The following is a 26,831-nucleotide window of genomic DNA, read 5'->3' on the forward strand; positions in this document are numbered from 1 at the left end:
ATATAATACAAGGATGACACATTTTCTAAAAAACCCTCCAACTTCAAAGATGTCTACTGGCACAAAAGTGATGATTAGTGAAAACCGTTAGGTACCATAGTCAGTCATTTTTCAGTACCTTCCATGTTCTAGGCCTAGTTATTGGTACCAGGGATACAAAGATGAATAAAGCATGGCCGCCACTTTGAAGGAACCAACAGTTTAGTAGCAGATAGTTATGTAAGCAGATAAATCGCAGTATCACTCAATATTAAGTAGGAGAGAAGTGTATGCAGAGTGTTCATGGAGTCTGGGAAGGGAGTGCCTGGGCAGATGGACAGAGTGTCTGCTTAATGCTACTCTCCTCTTTGAATATTTATCCTAAATGGCTGATGGCTGGAATATACATATCCTTTTAATTAACATTTGAAAATGTTTCAACTTTGGAATATATTTTAAAAATACACATAACATTCAAACTATTTTTCCTGCTTTTGAATTATTTAAAAAATACAGATTGAAACTGTTTATAACCACTAAAGACATCACTAGATGACTGTAGTCAGCACATAAAGAAAGTCTCAGAGAAATAGATGTATTTTGGTTATTTACACAGTGTAAATTAGGAAATTCTAATAGCCCTTCAAAATCAAAGAACTGACTGTCTCCCATACTCTCTTACCTCCTTTTCAACCGATGTGGCATTTACCCAACCGTTTCTGTAACCGACAGCAACCGGGGGTTGGGGAAAGTAAACTTCTTCAGGAGTGATGGGGTGGAGACTCTATTTCCTAGTAGGGTCCAAGGCTGAAAAAATTCACCCTGGTTCATTGGATGAGGAAGGGCACGAATCCCCCTGATTAGCCTTTCTATGCTTTCTAACCTTCTGTAAGCAGGAAGAATGAGCAGCATGTGTTTAAGTATGAACACCTAGACCAAACTGATAAAATGTTACTGTGGTTTTTTCCTGGCAGAGAACACCTTTGATCAAGATCACACTTCACAAACTGCTACAATTCCTTGTTCGGGAGGCAGGAAATTTGGTCTCAGTGGACTCTTCGTCGGCCAAGACTGAAGAAGGGTATGAAGGTGTGGTCTTGGTTATGAAATCAGAAGTCAGGATATCCTCAGTCTTAATTTGGTCAGAGACTCTGACCTGCTTATGAAAAGTCCCTGCTTCGATGTCTCCAGAAATAAAATTGGGACAATGTCTTTTGCCTTGTGGAGATGCACTGACTTTCTAAAGATTTTTGAAAATGAAATATGGTATAAGGATCAGTGAGGCCATTTTTCTTCTTTTTCGCCAGGGAATGTCCAGAAATACATTGTATAATGCAGAACCATTTGGCTGCTCACTTTTGATCATGTGGTCTCGGACAGCAAAGCCATTGTTACTGGAACATTCTCAGCTATTAGGTGGTCCAAATTTCTTTTTCTCCTCTCTTTGTTATTTGTTCTAGGTAGCGGTTTGTTCACAGGGCAGAATTTATTACACTGGCTTCAAATGTCTTGTTAATACGCCAGTAGAAGCAACTTGTTAAATATACTGAGTACTTAATTATTCACGTGCAAATAGCTTGCTTTCCAGATTCAAAGATTTTGAAGAAATTTTGAAGTTCAGGTCTGACTTCCCTATCAAGTAGCATGTTCTCCTAACTACCCTGCTGATTTATTTTAAGTAGTATAAGCTGCTATAATATTAGCAGCAAGATGTATTCAATAAGATAAAGCTTCAAACACAATAACAATGATTTTTAAGTTGGCCGTGATTTTGGATAATCCTTAGCACTAACTCTCCCCTGGCTGAACAGACTGTGAAAAGAGGAAGATAAGGACACTGGAAATGTCCTTCAGCTTTCCTCTCTTTCTCCCACCAGGCCTGCTAGCTGGCTAGTCCTCTGAACTGTTTTTCTCTTCCAAACTTAAGATGCCGAGTTTAGGACCCTTTTGCTTCTCCAAATGCTGGTAAGAGTTGGAAGTGGTCCACACTCAGCGTGAAGCACCAACCTGCTTCCAGCCAAAATTTAGGCACTGAGAAACTGTATTATGACAGGGATTATTTGCCAAGCTATAACTGGAAGGAATGGTTTATCCTGACCTTTTACATGAAGTGAATGTGGGTGACCTCATTCTCATATTCTCTCCCCATACTTAATGCCCACTACCTGAAGCCCTCTCTTATTTTCTCGTATATTTTCTTCTCCTTCATTTTCACAGCTACCATTTTATTCAGCACATATTTAATAGCAGACATTGTACTACACATACCTCATATATATAATCTCATTTAATCCTTATGACCACCTGATGAGGTAAGAATTCCGGCCATTTTACAGATTAGAAAACTGGGTCCTAGAGAAGCAGAGGAACTTGCTCCAGGCCCTCAGCTGGGAAGTGGGTGAGGCTAAGCTGCCTTCCTTGGGTGTTTGCCTGGATCTGACCTGACATACTCCAGAGATCCCTGCTTTAAGTCTTAACTCAGAATCAGAATCAACTTGTCTTTTTTTTTATTGAAGATATTTTTATAGAAAGTTTTTTCTTTAAAGAAATTAATTTTAAAAATGTCTCCTCCAAGTTTGGCCTTTCAAGACTGCATTGTGTATGACATGAGATACACATAGCTTCATGTTTATTTCTGATGATGGTGGCGATGGAAAAACAAATTTTCCAAGTGGGGTTTTCACCTCAGCCTTGGGAGCTCAGTTTTAAATTTAACTTGAATCATTTAAGGTTTGAGTTTATTTCTGGCTGGCTGGCAAAATGTGGCTTCCTGGCTTAGAAAAATTCCCTTAAAACAAACTTGAAAAAAAGAATCCCACCTAAAATGGCAATGGGAAATATTCTACAGCATTTTAATGAGCTTATTATAAGTGAATTAGAATCATTCAAATGAAATTTACTTTAAAATAGATCTGGGTGAACAACCTAGTGTTCATTGACAGATGAATAAAGAAAATGTGGTATATATATATATGTGTGTGTGTGTGTGTATACATATATATAGACACAGATACATATATGTATATACACACATATATATATAATGGAATATTATTCAGCCAGAAAAAAGAAGGAAATCCTGCTGTTTGCAACCACATGGATGAACCTTGAGGACATTGTGCTAAGTGAAATAAGTTGGACAGAGAAAGACAAATACTGTATGATCTCACTTATATGCAAAATCTAAAAAAACCCCGAATTCAGAGAACAGAGAACAGATTAGTGGTTATCAGAGGCAGGGTGGGGTGGGGGGTGGGCAGGGGGAGGGGGATGAGTGAAGGAGGTCAAAAGGTACAAACTTCCAGTTAATAAGATAAATAAGTCCTGGGGATGTAACATACAGCATGGTGACTATAGTTAACAATATTGTACTGTATATTTGAAAGTTGCTAAGAGAGTAAATCTTAAAAGTTCTCATCACAAGAAAAAAAATTGGTAACTATGTGAAGTGATGGATGTTAACTAAACTTATTGTGGTGATCAGTTCACAATATATATACATATATCAAATCATTATATTGTACACCTTAAACTTACACAATGTTATATGTCCATTATATCTCAATAAAACTGGAAAAATAAAATAGATCTGGGTGTTGAAATAAGGTATAACTGGCAATTTGGATTCTCCTGATCCCAACCAAAGGTGGGTTTGCTCCTATAAAATGTGCTGTGACTTAGAACAAATAAAATGTGAAAACAAAAAGCGTTAAGGTTCCCTGCGGAAGGAAAACCCCTGAATACATAAAAAGAGACAAAAAAGCAATATGGGAAAACTCTATTTTTTTCTTCTGAAACAAAAAATCTGCCATTGAATAGAATCCCGATTTAAAACAGTTTACTCTATATATCTAGTTCACCAAACTATAGGTATATCGTGGGTCACGGCATAGCTCGTCAAAGCCAAATTTTGAAAGCCTGTACACAGGTGGAAGTTCCGGTGTTAACACAACATCCTAAGTGCTTCAGATCACATTAACTATTAGTCCGTAAGGCGAGGCAGCTCTGTGGGGGTAAATGCTACCGTTATCCCCATTTCACAGCTGAGGAAACTGAGGTGTAGAGAGACTGACTTGTTTAAGGTCACCTGGCCAGTGTGGAGCAGAGGCAGGATTTGAAGCAAGGGACTTGGGCTAATCACTCTGCTTCCATTAAAGGGCTCCCATTAAAGGGCTCCCAGGAATATGTGAAACTGCCAGTATAATGCAACCACACAACAATAAAGAGATGTTTTCAACAGCTATTTTCTGTGTTGTCTAAAAGCAGCAAATAAGATATTCTCTGCTGCTGGTGACCATGAAGTCAGTATAAGTGACCCTGACAACAAAATGATTCAAGTAGGTCCCAGGAAGTGGAAATACGTCAGGCATGACGTGACTTCCTCAGACTTCTCCACAGGTGGCCAATAGTTTAAAATTATTTGAAGCTCCCCTACCAAAGGTGGGGTATAGAACAAATAATTTTCTTTTTAAAAGTGTATTGGTAAAACATAAGAATTCAAAAGCTCCATCTGAGCAAACGCCTCTATTCATTGCTCTGCTTTTCTATTTAAATTTTTTTAGTTTGGGGCCGGCCCGTGGCTTAGCGGTTAAGTGCGCGCGCTCCACTGCTGGCGGCCCGGGTTCGGATCCCGGGCACGCACAGACGCACCACTTCTCCGGCCATGCTGGGGCCACGTCCCACGCACAGCAACTAGAAGGCTGTGCAACTATGACATACAACTATCTACTGGGGCTTTGGGGGGAAAATAAATAAATAAAATCTTAAATTTTTTTAGTTTGGAAAAGTTTCTTCTGTGATAATGTAATTGTGTTCTTAGGTACAGTCATGCTCCACATAACGATGTTTCGGTCAACAATGAACTGCATATTCAGCGGTGGTCCCATAAGATTAGTACCATATCGCCTAGGTGTGTAGTAGGCTGTACCATCTAGGTCTGTGTAAGTGTACTCTATGAGGTTCACACAACAACGAAATTGCCTAACGACACATTTCTCAGAATGTTAAGCGACACACAACTGTATTCCTTTTCGGTTTTTTTCTAATCAGCCATTTTTGGATCATGACACGATTTTGTCATAACTGGATTTGTAGAGCCCTTCTTACATGTGCACATCTTGGTTTTTTATACCCATGTGTGTGAGTGCGTGCGCACACATCCCGGCCCCATGCCCTATATGGTGAGCACCTTTATCACCAAGCTCTCTCTCTTTGGTTCCAGACAAGTCTTCTTGTCCTAGATTTTTTTTTCCATTAAAACTATGTACCTCCCTCCCCAGGTCTTTATTTCGTAGTTTTCAGTTTTCTTGCTTCTTTCATTCCTTTGGCCCCAGAGATGGACATTTTCCTCAGCAGATCCTGAAGGATCTCCAAATCTTCCTTTTATAAGACACTTCTCTCTTATGTCAGCCTAACTTTACTTACCATGGAAATGACAATGATTCACAAAACTTGATTGTTACTGTTAGTCAGGAAGAGCTGACAATCTTCAAAGAGATTATTGTTAAAAGAGTCTTTGAGTTTGACTCAACTTCAAGTATATTTGGCATCCTAGGCAGGAGAGAGATGGAAGGTAGGAGTGTGGTTGATAAGTTTTTCATCTGTGATGGGTACCCGGCACACTCCAGAACAAATCTCTCACCCTGTTTTTCTTAATCCCTTCCTTCTCCCATGCAAGCATCATTCGATTTAGTAGCACTATACATTTAGTTGTTATATTTAAATTTAACATTATCTAAAATTTCAATTTGAGCACAATCAGTATCTATGATCAAATAGATCATTCTGGCTATTCAAACACCATCTACTAAACATATCTTGGAAGCAAGAAACGAACGGTGCACAGAATTACTCTTAAAGCAAGGGGTGATATTCAGTATAGTTAACATCTGGTATGACATGGGCACACCCAATCAGAAGAAGCCCTTGCAGTGCCAGGGTTTAAGGGCTTAAACCTTTAGTTGCTGGACAATGGGAAAGTTGGCGGGTCCTAGGAAAGTGGCCAGGGCGGAGGCAGTTGAACTGAAGTGAACAGGGCGCCCAGTTGAACGGGGCGGGGCTGGGAGTTCGGGGCAGATATTTTACGAACCAGTTCAGAAGTATTTCAGCAACCATTACAGCCACATCAATGGCTCCTGCTGAGGACCAGCCTGCAGTGAGGTTCACTGTGCTCTAACTATCAGAGCTTGGACCTGTCTCTCTGGAATAGTATGTGTTTAACATGAAGAAGAAAGGCTAACTTGCATGAAAAATCATATTACAGTTGTTTCTTAGCCTATTATAGTCTCCAATAGTTTCTCAACCTTAAGGTCATCACGCACTTGTTAAAACAGTGTGATCTCCAAGATTGTCTACTAAATTTGAACCCACCGCATTCCACTTTTGACTATATTTGACTGTAGTTACTGATTGGCAAAGAGGTGGGACATATCTGTAACATGCTGAGGGACTCATTCTGGCAGCTGTTACCACCTCTGGACACTTGACGATGTTCAGGTGGCTTTTCTACATGTCATGGGCTGCTCCTTTGCTACAAATAACCCTTGAGGTGAAGGGGCACACTACCTCCACCCCCCAACTCCCCCTCCTCCTGACCCCCACGTGCATACACAGCTCCAGCTCTTCCCTGGGACTGCACTGTGCTACTACTTTCAATGCAGGATGTCAGATTCCAAGGCAGGCTCCCCAAGGCATTCCAGGAGCCTTCAGGCTAGCTCTTCTTAACATTTTTTATGCCATGGGGCCCCTTTGGCAGGCTGCTGAAGACCATGGACCCCTTTTCAGAACAAGGTTTTTAAATGCATAAAATAAAATACATGGGATTGCAAAGGAAACCAATTATATTTAAATATGGTTACCACAATGTTAAAAAAATTGTGCTATAGCAATATACATATACTTTTTAATTGACATATTACATAACAAGATCTAGCTGAGGGTCTAATAACTACTTGAATTTAAGATATTTGCCAACTGTGCCGTGATGTAAACAACCTACAGGTTCTACTAGAGACTAAGTCATACTTATCCTACTGCCACTGGGGTGTGTTGCCTACATTCATAATAGAAGGAAATGCTAAATGTCAGTTAGAGGTCAGTGAAAATGTAAATTTTTTTGTCATCCAAATTCACAGTAACCCTGAATTCTCTCTCCCCTGGTGAAGAACCCCTGCAGGATAAAGTTGCCCCAGGGGTCAACACCTCACTGGAGGTCATACCCCATGCCCTGGAGGCAGAAGCCCTTTAGGCCACCCACACACAGCTCAGAGCTGCCTCTTGGCTGGAAGTTCTCCTTCCAACTACTCCTGGGAATTTGGGGGCAGGAAAGAAGGGCTCCTGAGCTCATGGGTCCCATCCTTTACTGTTGAGCGGCTTCTTCTCAGCCTCAGAACACCTGGAAACCAAGTTTTAAATAGCTGACACCAGCGTGCCTTCTCCCACAAGCTCTCCTTTTCACCCGGGCACGGAGCCCTGGGTGCTCTGGGGCAAGGTTGGGCTTCAGTTTTCTCATCTGCAAAAAGACAATACTCACCATAGGATTGTTAGGAGGATTAAATGAGATAATAGCCGTGAGCTGTAAATTGTACAGCACTATCCAAGTCTGTTCTGTAATCATGTTTGACAGTTAGGTCTTTGAGGGCCGAGCACAACCTATGCAGCTCCATTCCTCAAATATTTGGCACGCGGTCGGCGCTCCATAAACACTTGTAGAATGAATGAATGAAGTCTGCGTTTGCACGTGGGTCTGGTCTGCGTGAACACGCTGCTTAAGGCGATCAGGGCCGGCGCATCCCCAGCACGTTTCTTTACTAACAGGTAGTAAACCCCTTTCTGGCTCTGCGCCGAATGGTAAGCATAATTTAAGTGCTTCTTTCCAGGAGGCCCCCCGGGATGGGGCTGCTCGGCCCGGAGGTCGCCTCCTGGTCTCCCACGCCGCTGCTTCCGGGCCAGGTAAGGGGCGGCGGGAGAGGCGGGGCCGGCGGGGAGGGCAGCGCCGGGCCGCACCGCAGCCGGGCGGGCCGGGAAGGTGCGGGCGGCGGGCCGGGCGGCGGGCGCGCGAGGAGGGGCCAGAGGGTGGGGAGGGGAGGGGCGGGGCCGGCGTCCTCGTCACTTGATAAAACGCCTGCGAGTCTCCAGAGAACAACGGGCTCATTCAGCGGTCGGGAGTTGCCCGCGAGGGGGAGCGGCCGGCGGAGAGCGCGACTCGTCCCGGGGGTGGGGCCGGGCGCAGTGGCGAGAGGAGACGAAGGTGGCCGCGGCAGCAGCAGCAGCAGCGCGGCAGCCTCTACCCGGCTCGGAGCGCAGGGCGGCCGCCGCAGCTCCGCTCCCCTCCCGGTGCGCCCGCCCATGGCGGCCGCGCGGCAGCTGTGGCTGCTCTACCTGTCGGCGGGGCTCCTGTCCCGGCCCGGCACCGCCTTCAACTTGGACACCCGCGAGGAAAACGTGATCCGGAAAATGGGGGACCCCGAGAGCCTCTTCGGCTTCTCGCTGGCCATGCACTGGCAGCTGCAGCCCGAGGACAAGCGACTGTGAGTTCCCCGACTCTTCCCAACCCCCCGGGGCGCCGGCCCGCGCGCGAGGAGGGGCGAGCGCGCGCCGCGTTCCCGCCGGCCAGCCCTACCCGCGCGGCTGCCCCGCCCGGGACGCTGCCGGCCCCCGGGAGGAGCGGGGTCTCGCGGCGCCGGCCCCCATTCAGCCCGGGAAGGAGGGGAGCCCGAGGGCCGACCCCTGTGGACTGCAGCTCCGGTGCCAGGCGGGGCTGTCCTCCGTCTCGGGAGAGTTTACTTTTTTTTAAACAAAGTGCTTTCCGGCGGTCCTTCCCTCCGGGCGTGTTTGCTGGGAACCCGGCAGGTGGCACGCTTTGCTGAGCTTCACTTGCGTGTTTGGGGCGGGGGCGACCTGGGGTGTGGGGTCGCTGTATCGCTGCTGTGGGGCTGCTGAGAGCGTTGTTCAGGAAAATCCAGGCCTTTCCCAAACTCACGGAACCCACCCGTCGGCCCGCAGACTCGCGCGCCCAGCAGAAGTTGGAAAGCCGCTTTTCATCGTGTTCTGCGGGCTTTCCCCGCACAGCAGGCTTTCCTGTAGGAGATACTTTTACACTCCCCTCCTTTTTTTAAATGGGGAACTAACCAAGCACCTGTTCGCGGGACTAGATCAGCTGAGAAGGCAAGACCCCCTGAATGGTGTGCCCGGCACCCCCGCCCAGGCCCAAAGTGCCCGGCAGCATCCGAGACCCTCTGGGCTCCCGCACTGGGCAGGCCCAGCCGAGGGAATAAAGTAAAATGTCGGATCTGGGCTGGGGCTTTGCAAACAAGGTTTGGAAGTGACAGCCCCCCACCATAGCATAGCGGGGCTCCTCCCAGAAGAAAGTGGAGACCGGTGCTCGTAGCCCCTCCTTTGCTTTCTTAGACAGTGTTTGGTTCCCACATGATCGGACTATTTAGGCTGGAGAGGGTATTTGGAGCTTAGTCGCCTTAATCACTGTAGGGCTGCATTCGTGATCTGTGTGTTTGGTTCCCACATGATCAGACTATTTAGGCTGGAGAGGGTATTTGGAGCTTAGTCGCCTTAATCACTGTAGGGCTGCATTCGTGATCTGTGCGGCCGAAAAATCAACTCACAAAAGGTCCTCCCTCCCCCCGGGCTTTAGTTGAACCGATGTCCTTCCAGGACCAACAGACCGGAGAAGGCAAAGTGCAGCCACAGTAAGGAGAAGACTTTGTGTTTTTGAGAGGTGAATGGGATTTTAGAGCTAGAGGAAACCTCTTGATTTCAGCAATTAAGAACTTTGAAATTGGTGACTGTTGTGGCCCCTAAATCTTAAAGTCAGATTTTTTTGATAACACCTGCTAGTGAAGCAAAGAAATTAGTTGGGGGCAGGGAGACCATTGGCGGGTGGTCTGCAGGCCTGGCCAGCCGCTTATACTGTACTCTGCTTTCTCTCAGTAGAAATAATTGTTAAGCTGTAAATCTGAAATGAAAGGTGGTTTCTGTTAATTCAGTTAATGGATGATGTTTAGTGTCTCTGAATACTTGAGTGTGTAGATGTGCATCCATGCATATGGAGAATTTGAGCTAGTTAGTGCAGAAATGATTGTGGGCCGATAGAGGGAATAGATTCTTCTTGGCATTCTCTTTCCTGCACCAGACGCCTACCGAATCTGGTGGCTGCCTTGAAATACTTGTTCAAGCGAACATTGTGAAGAGGAAGTACTGGGGCAAGAAAATATCCTTGGGATGGAGATTTGCAAAATCTAACTTTCGCCAGGAATCGTGTTGACACTAAGCGGGCATGCTTGCTAAAACTTGTTACTGCTAGTGGGCTTCTCTGCTATTAGAGCTGCTGCAAGTCCTCCTGAGGCTGAGCATAAGCCTGTGATTGGAGTCTGGCACCTTCTAGAAATGCTTTTCTTGGGGGCTGACAGAGAACAGTGGCTGATCAGACCCTGGGATGGGGAGAGACTCCCTTAAGGGGGCTGTCTCTTTCCCTAGAGCTTAGAGGTTGGCAGTAACCGCACTCTAGGGGGCTGTGGTTTATGTCAAATGCTGCCTCCTCCTCTTCTTTTGGTACAGTATTCCAGTTTCAGGAACAGCATTGATCCTCCCAGGAGAACCAGCACACACACATCAGTTGTCACCTTTGTCTGTAAAGGATGTGGGTATAAATAACAGCAAGTGAGACTGAGACCCCACAACTTCTGGTCCAGCTTCCTAGACTGCAATCTGTGGAAAAGCTCAGTGTGAGTATTTCACGGGACTAGTGAGAGGGACCTGAGCTCCGATTCCTTTTCAACCATTTAGCAGCTGTTAATTTACTTTGAGCCTTAGTTTCTTTATCTGTAAAATGGAGATATTACTGCTTAATACGGTTGTTGTGAGGATTAAGAGATAACATGCAAAGTGCTTAATTCCTGCCTGGCCTGGGTACTTGCTGACTAAATGGTAGCTGTTACTGTTGATAAATTTCGAAGCGGTAATTGAATTCCTACTGTGTGCCAGCTGCTGTGCAGGTGTTAAACTTTCTGTGATTCTGACTGCCAAAGAGTAAAGCCAAAGGTTATTGTAGTTTGGGTAACTGATATTTTAAACTCTTAGTCACATTTATGAAACCCATGTTCAAAGCAATTTAACTTTAATCATTCTTAATTAGACTTACAACGAAAGTAAATTTACTGAACAAGGGACTTTATTGAGGCAGGAGAAGTAAAACATCAAAGATATGTGGAAATATCAGATGAACGCACCATTATAGAAACCACCATAGATTTTTGTGGGTTAGTTTTTCTATAAGGCTATTTAGATATTTAATAACATCTTAAACTCCTGTTAAGATTTTATAACAGAACAATATTGTATGTGAGAGCATTAAAACATTTTGGGTGTTCCTAAAACTTGGGGACTATAAAACTGAACTAGAGGCTGTAAAACTTCGCTCAGGTTTTTAGGCTGTGTATTAAAGAAGTTTTAGACTCAAAAGATTATTAGTTGGCTGAGTTACTGAGGTCAGAGCCTGAGTTCTTTGGAATCTTTCATTTCTCCTAGGTAGTTAAGGTTGAGTCACTCCCCACCTAGGTAGAAAGTATGGGATGACATCTGTGGGTATGTCCATCCTGTGAATCATCACTCTTGGCTCTTCTGGGAAGACATGGATCTGTGTATGACTGCAGGGCAGAACCTAGAAGGAAGAAATCTATAAGTGATATTCTCTTATAGAACTTTGGATTTCTTGAGCAATTCTGGATTTCTCTCAATCTCCATTATGTTCTTTTTGGGAACCTTCTGATCACCACTGTCATCCAAAGGCTCTCTAGGTCCACTGTCCCTTCTGTTCTGACTCTATGATGTTTGTTCTTGATTTTTCTCAGACTTGTGATGCTCCTGCCTTTAAAATCATGTTTACTGGACTAGAGATCATCTAGTCCGACTGGTTCCCTTTATAGACCAAGAAACTGAAGCTGAAAGTTAGGAGATGTCTAGTCTCACAACTGCTTGAGCAGAATCTTAACGGAATCTGTGTTTGAACTTGGTATTTGTGACTCGTGCTCACGCCATTTCTAAAAGGAAAAATCAGAAATGTCCTTCAGACCTGGAGAAATTGGCCAGCATCTGCGCTTTGGAAATGTACTGTGTTATGTTGATTTATTAAACTGCTTCCCATATGGATCAGGGCTATCTATTTAAATATCTGTGCCTGGACTCTCTTCCTATTGCCTCTTATTCCAGCTGGCCTTGGATCAGCTTCTAGGTCCTTCCTTCTTTGCCTGTCACTCCCTCCCCTTCTGAAAAAGCCCAGTGAGGGGTGACTGGAGCCAGCCAGGGATCAGAGCTGTGTCCAGGATGTATACCTAAGCACTTGCTTCCTTGCATTCATTCAGAGTGCCATGTGGCCCGGGGCCATCATCCAAGGACTGTGCTCTGTCACCTTGTGTCCTGAGAGTGGAGAAAGAGCCAAAATGGGCAGGGAGACTTAGAGGAGATCTTAGGACTCTGCAAGAAAGCAGAAATAGACGAGTTTAATTTTAACACAGGCTGGTGGGAGACCATCTAAGTAATGACTTAAGGGTTGGAAAAAAAAGTCAGAATACATATTCATATAATATGAATAATTTGCCAGGAAAGTCAGGTTAAATGCTCATATAATAAGATTCTCCACTATCGTAAGTAGTTACTTGGTGTTCTTAGTTGTATAATACTCTATTTTAGCATAACAATACTATTAAGATTTAAGTTAAGCTTTAGTAATCAAACAGTACTGGAACTATAGCACATGGTTCCCCTAGGACCTTGGCTCAATATATTACTGTGGACAGAGTTGGCCAGTGAGTTATTTGGCACTCTCAAGAAGGTCAGTGGAGGGCCGGCCCCGTGGCTTAGCGGTTAAGTTCGCGCGCTCCGCTACTGGCAGCCCGGGTTCGGATCCTGGGCGTGCACCGATGCACCGCTTCTCCGGCCATGCTGAGGCTGCGTTCCACGTACAGCAACTAGAAGGATGTGCAACTATGACATACAACTATCTACTGGGGCTTTGGGGAAAAAAAAAAAGGAGGAAGATTGGCAATAGATGTTAGCTCAGAGCCGGTTTTCCTCAGCAAAAAGAGGAGGATTAGCATGGATGTTAGCTCAGGGCTGATCTTCCTCACCAAAAAAAAAAAAAAAAAGGTCAGTGGAGACATATTAGAAAATACTATCATATGCTTAGATGACAGGGTCAGTTTTACTTGGAACACTGATTGGTCCTGAGTCAGCCCGTCTTAAGAAAGAACATAATCATGTCTCAAGAACCAGTTAAATTTATCCATGAAAGCCTTTTGAGCCCAGCCTGAACTACAGCAGTTTCTTCTTCCTTTGAATGTCTATAGCACTTAGTATCATGTGTCTGACATTCTGATGATTTCGTGTTTAACTGTTATCTACCATTTTCAGAGGATGATCCAATCTCTCCCAACTGGATTTAGGTTATGTGAGGGCAGGGGTCTTATGTTTATTTCTTTGCCCAATAGCACCTAGCATATGCCTTGCAAATACAATGGAGTCATATCATACACTCAATTTAACTTGTAAAATCAACTCTTCCAGCTCAGGGTAGACAGAAGGAAAAATCACTTTATTTAACCCTTTGCCCTTCCCTGCTTAAAGTAGCCCTTGGTCTCTGCTGTCCCCAGGGAAAGGGAAGCTATAGCCGTAATGCAAAGAGATACCCAGGATGTTAATTGTTGATTTTTGAGTTTTCAAGGGCCCAGGTCTCAGTTAAAGGATTTTCATGAGTGATTTTTAATCACACTTGACTTTTGCCCTAAAGGCAGACTTTAGAACTTAACCCCAGACATACAGGCTGTCCTGCACTGCAGTAGGTACTCAGGATTTGTTGGTTATTATAATCAGACTAGATAGAGAAGGATGGCCATAGAATAAGATCCAGAAAGCATTTGACAAGGGTGTGGGGGTCAGATGGGAGTAAGCATGTGAGGGCACTTGTGAACTGATGCCTAAAGCTTTAGTTATTCAAGGATACCAAGGGAATCTTGGGTGTATGTAACTCTTTGGTGGAATAGTACAGAAGCTGCTGACTCCCTCCAGAGAGCTGTAGAATGGCAATCTGGGTTAACTGCATGTTAGAACCAGAGTTCTGATGGCCTCTTGGGATGGTTGTCAAGATTGAGCCCTGCAGTAATGGGCACTGGGGGGCAGGGCCATCCCCCATTGCTTGTCGTACCCTTCTGTGTTTGAGTACAACTTTGCAATCAAGTAACTTTATATCTGCAAGGAACCTTAGGGGTTCTTAAAACTGGCTGGTCATCTTTCATCAGAGTAACTTGGGGTTCTTTGTTTTTTTTTTTTAATAAAAAATATAATTCTAGGCCCAGCCCAGATCTATTGCACCAGGATCCATAGATGTGATCCAAGAATCTGTTCTTCAAATTTTCTAGGTTTGAGCTAGATGAGCTTTTCTTTTTTACCCAGAAGGCAGCATAATGTAGTAGATAAGAGCAGACTTTAGGGGTAGAGTCTAGATTCTAGATCCCACCCAGCTGGGATCAAATCCTGCTCTGCCATTTACTAGCTGTGACGTTGTGCAGGATACTTAGAATTCTGCACCCAATTCCAATGTGTGGGAGGTTTTCCCACACACCACCAAGTAATTCTTGGACACCAGCTGGGTGTCGTACAATTTAACTCAATTCTGACACTGTCTACTTGGAGTTAGCCTCTGGTCCCACAGGTTAAGGGCTCAGTCCTAGAAGATTGCCTCTCCCCCCACTTCACATGCCAATTGCAAGTCCAGCTTGTCACCTGTGCTTCTGACAGACCAGCTATAGATTGGTGGTTCCCATGACCTCCTCCTTGCATTTGATTAATTTGCTAGAGTGGCTCACAGAACTCAGAGAAACATTTTACTTATTAGATTACCAGTTTATTATAAAAAGATATAACTCGGGAACAGCCAAATGGAAGAGATGCATAGGGCAAGGTATGGGGAGAAGGGCTTGGAGCTTCCATGCCTTCTCTGAGCACTCTATTCTCCCCAAATCTCCACGTGTTCACCAACCCAGAAGTTCTTCAAAATCCATCTTTTTGGGGTTTTATGGAGGCTCCCTTGCATAGGCATGAGTGATGAAATCCTGGGCCGTTGGTGATTGAACTCAACCTACAGCCCCTCTTGCTTCCCTGGAGGGCAGGAGGGTGTGAAAGTTCCAACCCTCTAATCAGTGGTTGGTTCTCCTGGCAGCCAGCTGCCATCCTTAGCTGAGGTCCAAAAGGCACCTCATTAACAAAAGGTACCTTTATTACTCTCGTCACTTAGGAAATTCCAAAGGTTTTAGGAGCTCTGTACCAGGAGCAGTGGATGAAGATCAAATATATTTTTTATTATAAATCACAATACCTAACCACTCTAGTCTTCTCTTTCCTCAACTGTAAATTGAGGATAATTGTACCTTAGATGAGTCCTGGTCCAGTGTAAGCATTTTGTTTGTTAAATAACTGTGGAAACCAAGGCTGTCAGAGGTGAAGTGGCCACGGCATGTCAGGCAAGTTGTTTCTAAATCCATATCGCCCATGCTTCCTGGCCTGTGCAGTGTGTGTGCTCTCTCTTCTTGAGTTTGCTTTTGATAATGTTTAAGTGTACATCTTCCCTTTCTTCTATTCCAGTCTACAGTTACCATGTTTGGAAAGTACATCTCAGAAGAACTATGCCTTATAGCCTTTTGGTAGCTGCCAAGCGGTAGATAAATACCAGCAGGGTTTTAGTATGTAGAGGAGATGAATAGGCAGACCAGTGCAAGGATGATGAGTTTCTGGGTGGGCAGTGACTTGGTGCATAGGATACCCGTGGAGGGTGGATTGTGCAGTTACAGGGTGGAGTTATTCATGAGGAATACCAACTGTCTGGTTTCCAGATCCTCTCAGACATCTGTGACTTTGCAAGTATCCCCCCACATCTATCCCTGGAGGCTGGGTAACTTGCACTCCACCCAGGGCAGGGTTGATGAGGATTTATTTTTCTTAATCCTTTGTTTGGCATTAATGTATGGTAGGAAGGAGCTTGTGGAAAGCTGGATCTGACTGGCGATGATGAAGCTGCCTAAAGTTGAAAGATGCATGGACCAAGTGTGGAAGTAGTGTTTTAGCAGATTTTTGTTTGTTTGTTAAACTGGCATTTAGAATTGCAAACAGTGATCTCTTGGAACTAAGAGGCTAATTGTTAATTAGCCCTGAACTGGGGCAGGTGGATTGACACTTTTCACCAGTGTCAGTGCCCGTTAGCCTAATCACAGGGCGGAATGATCACCATCTAATTTGCTACCGTCTGGCTTTTCTGTTTAGATAAACAAGACAAGACAATTCCAGATCAGTTTGTTGGTGTGTTTGCAGAACAGACACCTTTCACAGGCCACAGTGTAGCAGCAGACCCTCCCCACATCACACACATGTGCACATACACACGCATACGCACGTGCTGGATTCCACTGTTGGATACTGCTATCACTTCATCTAATCCCAAATTGACAAAAACACTTCAGAAAACCTGTAAGTCTCTAAAACCAATTAAATGGTAAAGAAGACAGTTCTGAATTAGGGGGAATGGGAAAGTGCCACTAACGCAAGTGCAGAAGACAGAAACAAGTGACACGGAGACATCTGCTCGCGTGTTTATTTGCCAACCAGCTAGATATATTGCGCATGTCATGCAATCCAAAGATCACTTTTTTTGAAAACCCATTTCAGTTATAGTATAAGAAAAACCTTTTAGAGAAGTATGCTTGCTAAGCCTGGGAGTATAGAAATCAAAATAAACTTGGGAATAATTTGGAAGGAGCCGATTGGTTAGTGATATGAAGAATGAATGAAGCATGGGGTAATACCTATTTACCTAAGGGCTGTGCTGGCTTTGCTCAGTGATATCAATGTCACTACAGTTTCTTCATTTTGAAAAGGACATTCATTTGTACTGAGGTTATTTTAATTGTGTGTGTGTCATACAAATGATAATAAACATATCAGTCCCAGAGGGTAGGATGTCACTGAACTGTAAGTCTCCTGAGCCAAATAATTTCTTGTCTTGGTAGAATCAGAGTCCTTCTCTTTAGGATATACTTCCATTGATCAAGTGGTCACAGTCTTCTGTGGTCCTGATAAAGCAACCTAATGTAAAGTTAGTTAGATGATCCTCATCAGAGTGAATCACAGCCAGAGGTGTGGAATGGTTGTTCCCTGGTGTGGACGGCCCATCTGGCAGCACTAGAATTTGAGGTTCTATTCTCCTTCCTCCTTGCTGAGGAGAGTAAAAAATCCTTCCTGGGTTCCTTTCCCACCGATACATCTTGCCAGGTGATGGCCTGACTGCCCTCCTACTGGCAGTGTAGTTCTGTCTATCCCTTGAGAACAAAGGTATTTCTAAGTAGTGAAATGGAAATGTTTAGAATTCTACCAGGCTCTGGGGAGATTGGAGATTGGTAGGAAAAGACATTTAAAATTCCTGGAGTAAATGTGAGGTATTGAAAACCTATTGATTGGACTTAAGTAATGCAGCTTTGTTGTGACACAAATAAACCTAAGAGTTTTCAAACAAGGAAGAGCTTAAAGAGGCTCATATGTGATCAGATGGATACGTGGAGACGTAATTCTAGGAAAATGGCACTTGCCACTGAAGCCTCATGGCTGCTAGTGACACTAGGCCCAGGTGTCAACTTAGGACAATACTCAGGAAAAGTTGAGACCTGGCTTTAAGATCTGGATGATGAAAAGGCCTCACATGAAGCCACAAGTGCAAAAAGAGATGGGTCTGGACTCTGCTGGGCCTTCTAGAGGCTCAAGGATAGAGGACCTGGGGCAGACTGCAGGAGAAGCCTGCTGAATTAGATAGTCTGAAGCTCAAGGGAGGACCTTGGGGGCCAGCTGGAGAAGCTCAAGGGAGGACTGTGGGGGCCAGCTGGAGAAGTGTTTTAGTGCCCAGAACGTGGTAAAGCCATTTCAGATACCATATCAGATCAGCCAGTGTAGAAAGAAAAGTCTATACCTTGTATTATATTTAGAAAGGGCCCAAGGCTGCTATAGAGGTTAACTAAGAAAGGGTTATGGGAGTATGGAGAGAGGGGACCCTCACTCAGAGGATGATCCCAGGAGGTAAGTGCTGAGAGACAAAGATTCCCCACACTTAGCAGCACCACCAGGCAGAAGCCATCTGAGAAGGTTTTTCACTATCATAGGATAAGTAATGGGTCTTCTGTAAGCTCATTTATTTCTATGTGTGTATATATATAAATGTATATTTTATATTTCAACCTAAAAGAAATAGGGATTTTATCCTTACTTGAACATGAGGAACAAGTAAAAACTTGGAGGGGAATGTGCTCTGGACCTGCTAGAGAAACCATAACCAGCTTTTTTTTGGAAGATGTTTGTAAATGCTCACCAAATATCTGTTGAACTATGTATTAGAGACTGTTCTAATGTTGGACATCCAGCAGCAAACAAAATAGATAACATCCCTGCTTAGGTTCTGATGGAGAAGACCAACAAAATAAATAGGGGTATTATGTTAGATGGTAATAAGTGATACAGAGGGAAATCAAGTGGAGAAAGGGACTAGTGAGTGGAAGTAGTGGGGAGTGGTTGGCAATGGGTCAGCCAGGGAGACTTCACTGAGAAGGAGAAGCTGTCAGCTGTGTCAGGATTGCGGGGGAAGAGTATTTCCGGCAGCGAGAACAGCAAGTGCAAAAGGCCTTGAGGCAGATGCATGCCTACCATGTTCAGGAACAGCAAGTAAGCCTATCGTCTCCTTGGAGGCAAACTGTGTAGAGCCTTATAGATCATTGAAAGAGGCTGGATTTTACTTTTGACTGAGATGGGAAGCCATTGGAGGGTTCTGAGAAGAATATGACATGTTCTGGCTTAGATTTTAAATGGATCTTTCTAGCTGCTAGATTATTGAGAATACTCTGTATGAGGGCAAGGATAGATGCAGTGATGTTCATTAGAATGCTGTAATAATAGATAAGAGATGATGGTGGTTTGGACCAAGGTGATAGCAGTGAAGACAGAGAGAAGTGGTTCGATTCCAGCTGTATTTTGAAAGTAAAGTCAAGAGGATTTCCTATGGACTTGATATTAGGTGAGAGAGAAGAAAAGAATGTCTCCAAGGTTTTTGGCCCAAGTGGCTGGAAGGTTTAAGTTTAAAGTTGTCACATGATGGTTTAGGGAGGACTGTAGGAGGAATAAATTTTGAGGGAAGAGCAAGAATTTGATTTTAGACATGTTAGGTTTGAGATGTCTAGCCATCCGTTGGAATTGTGGTAGGCAACTGACTGCGAGTCTGAAGTTCAGGTGGAAAGGTTTGGATTGGAAATACAAATCCTGGACTCCTGGGCTTCTAGGTTGCATGTAGAGTGATGGACTGAATGATGAATGGGATCTCCAAGGGAGTGAGGATGGAGACTGAGGGCAGAGCTGTGGGGCACTCCCACATAGAGGTTAGGGAGGTGAGGGGACCACACCCGAGGCTGAGAGGACGGGCCAGTAAGGTAGAACTAGGAGATGTGCTACTACGGAAGCCACAGGATGAAGGCATTTCAGAGAGGGAGTGATGGATCAGTTGTGTCAAATGACACTGAGAATTGATCACTGGAATAGCAATGTGGAGGCCATGGGTGACCTTATCAGAGCACTTCTGGAGGAGGGATGGGAGCAATGCCTGCTTGGAGTGGGTTGGCAAGAGAACAGAAGAGGGATTGGAGACAAAGAATAGGAACCTGAGTTGTGCTGAAGAGGAGAGGAGAGCAAGAGTTGGAGGGGAAAATGAGGCCAAGCGGGAATTTGATTAGTTTTTTAAATATGGGAGGAAATTATAGTGAGCTGGTTTGTTGATGAGGATGATTCAGTAAAAGGAAAAGTGGATGCAGGAGAGTGGAGAATTGCTGGTGTGATGTCTGCTAGGAGGTGAGAGGGGTACACCAGTGGAGGAGTTAGCGTAGTTATTGGAGCATCACACCGCAGAATACAGGGGCATGGGTGCAGGTGGGTGGGGAGTTGTCCTGGTGGGAGACTGTGAGGTTTTTTCTGGTTTCTTCTAATTTCTCAGTGAATAACAATAGATCCTTAGCCCTAAGTTTCTCAATACCTGTAGAAATTTGCCTTATAGGTAGAGGAACTCCATTCTAGAGGCAGAGGAATGTGAGGTTTGAGTTCCAGCTTCTTCACATTCTTTTGATTTGACCTTGGGCAAGTTTCTCGTCCTCATCAGTAAAATGGAGGTGCTAACAGTACCTGCCTCATAGGGTTGTGAAGGTTCTATGTGGTGAGTAAAAAGCACTTAGTGTGGTGCCTGGAACATCCAATAAGCATCAGCCTTTACTGTTGTGGGCGCCCTAAAGTAAAATATGAGTATAATCCGCTCACACGGGAGAGTTTTTGTAGCTGTCTTTACAGTCTGGTGAACAGCAGAGGTTACCCTTTGGGGGTCAGGTCAAAGGTGAAGTTGCCCCGAGGGTGGGGCTACAGCCCGAGTTGGGGGCACTTCACAGACAGGTGGGAACTATAATATTGCCTTGAAGAAGCGAGGAAGGGGAAATATGGGACTTGGAATGGCAACACATCAAAACCCTTTAACAATCTCTACTTCCTGATGCTATATTTGAGCTATGGAGAACCAGGGCTTTTTATTTTGTTAAATTCTTACAAGGCTTATTTTAGGTGTTGAGTGAGCATTGCCCATATGGGACTATCTGCAGCTCCAGAATCTGGTACTGTCTTGATGGCACAGTGTCCGTGTGTCCCCCACTGTAGACACCCAGGTAGACACTAGGACGTCGACAGGTGGGCGTGTGCCGGTGCAGGGTGGAAGTGAGCCAGGAACACGGCAGGGGTGCCAAGGCTTGCTTCCTGCTCCTGCTGGCCTGGTCGATCGTCTTTGTAATCCTGGTCAACGTATCCAGCATTTCACCGAATATATTGAATAAAAATGATGCATGGCCCTGTTGAATTGTCAGGAATGTGGAAAACAAGGGTCAATAGTACTTTGAGTTCTGAAATACTGTCCAGGGGCCGGCCCGTGGCTTAGCGGTTAAGTGCGCGCGCTCGGCTACTGGCGGCTGGGGTTTGGATCCCGGGCGCGCACCAACGCACTGCTTCTCCGGCCATGCTGAGGCCGCGACCCACATACAGCAACTACAAGGATGTGCAGCTATGACGTACAACTGTCTACTGCGACTTTGGGGAGAAAGAGGAAAAAAAAGGAGGATTGGTAATAGATGTTAGCTCAGGGCCAGTCTTCCTCAGCAAAAAGAGGAAGATTAGCATGGATGTTAGCTCAGGGCTGATCTTCCTCACACACACAAAAAATAATAAAATAAAATAAAATACTGTCCATTGGCAGTCTCTTCTTTCAAGATAAGTGGTGTAGGCTAAAAGAGGTAGCTTGAGGTAAATCTGAATCCGAAAGGCAACAGAATATCTCTGAAATTATGCAAGAGTATGAATCCTCAAGACCTTAGCATCCATTGTCCTGGGGCATGCAGCAAATTAATTACAGAACGTCTTCCTGTGGTGGCATGGTGGTGAGTTTTTTTTTTAAAGTTACCTCATTGTAGTGCAGAATGAAATGTGTACATTTTTAATTAAAATACGAGGCTTTAAAGACATTTTAAGCTTTTGGTGGTTATTTTGGGCTCTGTCATTGAGTGCATTTGTGAAAATGGTTAAGAAACACTGACCAGCCCAAGCTTTTCTCTGTGGAGGGACGACTGAGACCCAGAAAAGTCAAGTGACAGCTAGGTGATGGCAATGTGGGAATCCTGAAACCCAGCCACCTGATGCCCGATCCACCTGATCCTGTGCCATACATGTCTGCCATTTGGTGAAGTAGCTCATTCTTGGAATTAAAGCTGTACCACATAGTCTTGCCCTTTATAGAATGGTAACGTGGGTTTTTAAATGTCTTCCCACACAAAGGCCTGGAATAGTGACAGCAAATATATAGCCACTCTCGCCCTTTCCCCTCCACTAATTGGGGGCACTCCAGATGATCATAGTACTTCTTGCAGCTGAGTCTCGGAATTCTCCAGGTCAGCATTAGTTGGCCTCTGCTGATGAATGAGTGTTTGCATATAAGATAACACCTGTTTGCCCTCTTGGCCTGGCCAAATCCTCTGTATATGCAAGATGCGCTATAAATGTCTGCCTGATGGATATCATGCCTGCTGGTGTGTGAGCTTCTTAAGAGCAAGGCTGACAGCTTGTCCATTTTTGGTTCAAATCTAATAGACAGAAGTGGATACCCAATAGGTATTTGTTGAGTTCTTTGAGTTGATTTAATTTCCCTAATATTTTAAAGACTTCTAGAGAATAGAAAGTGGGATGACCATTTCTTTAGAATGATCCTTTACACCCTGCTATTACTACTTGTTTTTTTAAAAAGTTGTGGTAAAATACATATAACATAAAATTTACCATCTTAACCATTTTTATGTGTACAGTTCAGTAGTGTTAAATATATTCGCATCATTGTGGACAACCTGGACTTCTTAAACTTGCTCTGGGGTGCCCAGAAATCAGGATGGCCATAGTATGAGGCCGTAAAATATCGATAAACTAAACTTAAAATAACTAAATATGGAATTGTGCTAAATCATATCATCTGATATGATATTCTAATGTAGATTAGTGGCAATAGAGTTAAAAGTTTAACAAATTTATAGTTGAAGTTGAAATTTCCATCTCGTAGCTTAGTATGCCCCGGGTTGGATTCAGTGGCCGTGCACCGGCTTGACCTGTGGAACTCCAGGGTTCCTCACACACATCCTTTGAGAAGCCAAAGTAATCTGTCTTAAATTTTTAACTGCATTAAAGAGAAACTTGCAATGGATAAAAAGCCTGCCCATATTTGTTTCTTTTTTATGTCTTGCTACTCTTCCTACCCAACTCTTAGTAGCTTTAAAATGAAACCGAGAGTGATTTCAGTGGCACACTGAGTTCAGGTTGAAGCTGAGGTTTGATATGACAATGGCACATTTACGGGTCGAAGTTCGGAAGGAAGTGTGTGTTTGTTCAGGGAACAGCAGATTAGACTAGCAGCTGTCCCTGGTGGTAAGGCCATCTTTAGCTTGTCTTGCAAATACTTTCCTAGTTGGTACCATCCCCCATGCCCGTCCCCGCTAGCGCTTCCTTTAGAGGATGTTAATTTATTACCTGGGAGCAGCTTTATTTTCTTCCTCTGTGCCTTATCTCTTTGATTTTCTAATGACGTATTTCTCTATTGCCCAGATCCTGTTAAGGTCAGTTTAGTAGGCTCTCTTTATTCTTACTGATGTTTTCATTATGAAATTTCTGATAAGCTATTTGGGAGCTGCCAGAGTAGAAGCTTACTGACAGTTCTGAACTGTGGGCCCTCTGAAGGCAGGGAGTTGGTCTCATTTATCTGTGTTTGCCCAGAGCTTGAACATGGAGCCTGACACGTGTCATTCCTCAAAAAAAAAGCGTGCTTTAAAAGAGATCCAAAGCGCATGCTCAAGCCATAGGTGTTTTCATCTGCACAAAGATAGTGGGTGTAGTCTGGTAATGTTACCCATTAATGCTTTTGTGAATTTCTTTACCATTGAAGCTATTTACCACCTGCAGAAGTTAGGAAGGAACTCAGGAAATGATCTAGAAAGGTAGACCATCTCCGTCATTTTACAAATCAAGAAAGAGAAGTCTAGGATTTATTGTAAGTCGTACAGCCAATGACTGACAGGGCTGTACCTACATCCCTGATGCCCTGAGAGGTCTTTCTACCCAGTCTTCCATTTGAACCCTTGTCCTCCACTGCCCACCCCCAGGCAGGGGTCTTTCTAGCCAATATGTCTGTTTTTATAAAATGTCACCAGAAGCTTAAGCAGATCCATTCAAGTCCCGCTGAACTGGTCTGAAAATCTTTTCTCATCATAGAGAATTGCCATCCTGAGTTCCTGAGATAAACATTTCTCCATGAGGAACGGGCATGGGTTTGCCTTTGACCACAAATCCAGAAGCAGTTGTGTGTTCCCTCCTGTGGATCCCCACCCCCTCTGTTGTTTCTGAACAAGGAGTCCTGGTTCTCTCCACCCTCTCATTCATGCTTAGATTAGATGAAAGGTGAGGTGCCTGACTCAGGCCGTGACTCACTCGGCTCCTCCCTGTAGCAAGAGGCTGCTTCGGGGCGGGTTGGGCAGTGTCCACAGCTACTAAGACAGGCGTTTGAACCCTGCAGCTGCCTTTTATAAATGGTACTTACCGTGTTTGAGCTCTGAATATTGAGATGCCCCTGAACCAAACTGATTCATTCCCTTCTAAAAGAGGATATGAGGGGCGAGGATTTTGTGTTGATGTTTTTCCAGAGCTGAAATGTTCCCCTGAATGCTGTCAGTGCCATGGACTTTTATAGTGATAGTGAGAGTTCTTCCCTCTGATGTCATTGTGTTTTATTCCACACCACACTTGACCATGGTATTCTGTAGGAAAGCTGTCTACCTTCTCAGCTGGTTGGATTTCCTCACCTCGGTACATTTCAACCTCTGCCGTCCACTTGCATGTTATTGTAACACCCGTGTGGCCAGCACAGTGCCTGGTGCACAGTAGGTACGGGTTTATCCGCTCCTTTATTGGTGTCATACCTCCAGAATGGGCTGTAAAAGTCAGTCTTTGACTTTTGGCGGCCTGCAGCTGCCTACATAAAGTTAGCATGTGTGAGCTTGTCTGACCCAATTACAAGGTTTGCTTTCTGCATGACTTCTGGGCACTGATTTTAAACTCTGTGACCATCTCTGTCATTTTCTCTGCAAGACTTTCAATCACCCAGTGTCCACTGACTGATATTTTAAGAATTACATTTTGAATAGGTAATACAGTCACATGGTACCAATATAAAAACTGCAAGAAGATGTGGAGTGCAAATCACCCACCCACCCCCGGTCTTTGGTCCCCATCTTCTTCCTGGAGGCAACCATTATTTTTACCCATTTGTTGTAAATCCTTTCACAGGTACCTATACATTTGTAAGCAAATATATTCATATATATTTTTTTACACATACAGTAGCATGCCATATGTATTCTGCACCTTGCCTTTTTTCACTTGACATGTTTTAGAGCTTGTTTGATGTAAATAAAGAGCTTCCTTAGTATTTTCAATGTCTGTATAGTGTTCAGTTTTAAGGATGAACCATGATTTATTTAACCAGTCTGTGGATATTCAAGTAACTTCTAATCCTTTGGTGTTAAAAGGATTGCTGCGGTGAAGAACTTTGTACCTCCCTGGCTTCGCCTTAAGTAGAAGGTCAATTCCTAGGGCAGTGGCTTGCCTGGTATTGTTCTAATGATCATGGCTGATTCTGGGGGAGTGGCTGGCTGCTCTTCATGACTTTCTATCATTGCAAACTGTGTCCTACCCTCTGATGTTATCACAGGCTACTCTACCAGTGGGCTCACTGGAATCTTTTCAACAGCCAGAGTTGACAGTCTTATGCCCAAGCTGTTGGATTCCTGATGGCTTCAGCATTTGTGCCCCACCTGTACCTATACTTGCTAAAAAGTACTTGTTAAAATTAGAATGGCTCGTTGGAATGTGTGTTAACTGAATCCTGATAAGAGCATGTGTAGTGCTTCATCACCGCATTCGAGTTTACAAGGTTGACATTATATCATTTGATCCTTGCAACACACTATGAGAAAATTTAGATAGAGCCATTTTATGGATAACTCATATAGATGACACCCAGCTAGTGGGACTTGAACTCACCAGGTATGCTTGCAACTTCTTCAGTATTTGATTATGGTTTTGGCTTGCCAATCTGTTCTGGGGCAAGTGAAAAGGTGTGCGCTATCTGGAGGTAGTAGCTGCTATAAGCACTTACCATATTATCTCGATAATGACGGGCCCAAGTAGGACTAATGTTCAGCCAGTATATACCAGTGAAGAATACTAGTTGTTAAACTATTGAAATACTTCTGGTTGGTAAATAGTTTGCCCCGGTCCCACTTGAGTGTCCATCAACACTGCCCTGGCCATTCGTCCTGTACCAACCCCGCGCCACCCCCCCCCCCCGCCCCCAAGCCCGCCAGTACCTTTCCCCCATAATGCAACAACTAAAGGGGAAATGTCCTAATACGACAGGGGCCTCTGGGACGTAGCTCCAATGTTATGCCACCATCTGTGTCGATTAATTGGTTCCCAAGCCATACTAGTTGCTAAATATTTTTAAATACCATCTTTAATTGTAGGAGTGGAGTAGTAAACAATGTAAATGTTTAGGAATATAACTTGACTTCTGTAAATATTTATATACATACACTTTAAAAATTGTATTTCTTTTTTTGTTCTTTTTTTTCCTAAATCTTCTTTTTCTTTTTTTAACCTGAAAGACTTCATTTGGTTTTGCTCTTTGCATTGTTGTGTTTTGTTTCCTGTTATATAATAGTCTGGGTAGCTGGTGTGAGGTGTCAGGGACCCAGAACTCGTTCTCCTTTTTGCTTCACAATATGTAGCGTCAACCTCATAATCTAAGATGGCAGCATCTACATTCTAGGCAGGATGAACAAAGAGACAAGAATAGTGCCAAAGGTACATGTGCACCATCTTTTAAAGGAGATTCCTGGAAGCAGCAATGTGACACTTTGTCATGAGTCTCGTTTGGTGGGACCGAGTTATATGGCACGTCCAGCGGGAAAAGGAGGCTGGGATGAGCAGTCTTTATTCAGGGTGGCCTTATGCCCAGCTAAAAATTCTTGTACTGTGGAAAAAGGGGAGAGCCTATACTGGGCAACAGCCAGCAGTCTCTGGCACAGCTACTAAGCCTGTATTTTCTGTTATCTCATTTAGAAAATAAACTATGTGATCATATTAAT

The 26,831-nt window shown here is 44.1% G+C and overlaps 1 protein-coding gene across 3 annotated transcripts in view; it reads left to right on the forward strand.

The window, feature by feature from the left end:
• The first annotated feature begins 8,151 nt into the window (after positions 1 to 8,151).
• Positions 8,152 to 26,831, forward strand: part of ITGA6 (integrin subunit alpha 6) — a 78,113-nt gene continuing 59,433 nt past the window's right edge. The window contains exon 1 of one of the 3 annotated variants that reach the window (XM_058549257.1): positions 8,152 to 8,507. In XM_058549257.1, the coding sequence (XP_058405240.1) occupies positions 8,326 to 8,507 (182 nt within the window). In that variant the 5' untranslated portion in view covers positions 8,152 to 8,325. The remainder of the gene's footprint in view (positions 8,508 to 26,831) is intronic. The other 2 variants (XM_058549256.1, XM_058549254.1) reach the window with 2 other exon arrangements.

This window comes from Diceros bicornis, chromosome 10 (assembly GCF_020826845.1).
Source record: "Diceros bicornis minor isolate mBicDic1 chromosome 10, mDicBic1.mat.cur, whole genome shotgun sequence".
Lineage (NCBI taxonomy): Eukaryota > Metazoa > Chordata > Mammalia > Perissodactyla > Rhinocerotidae > Diceros > Diceros bicornis.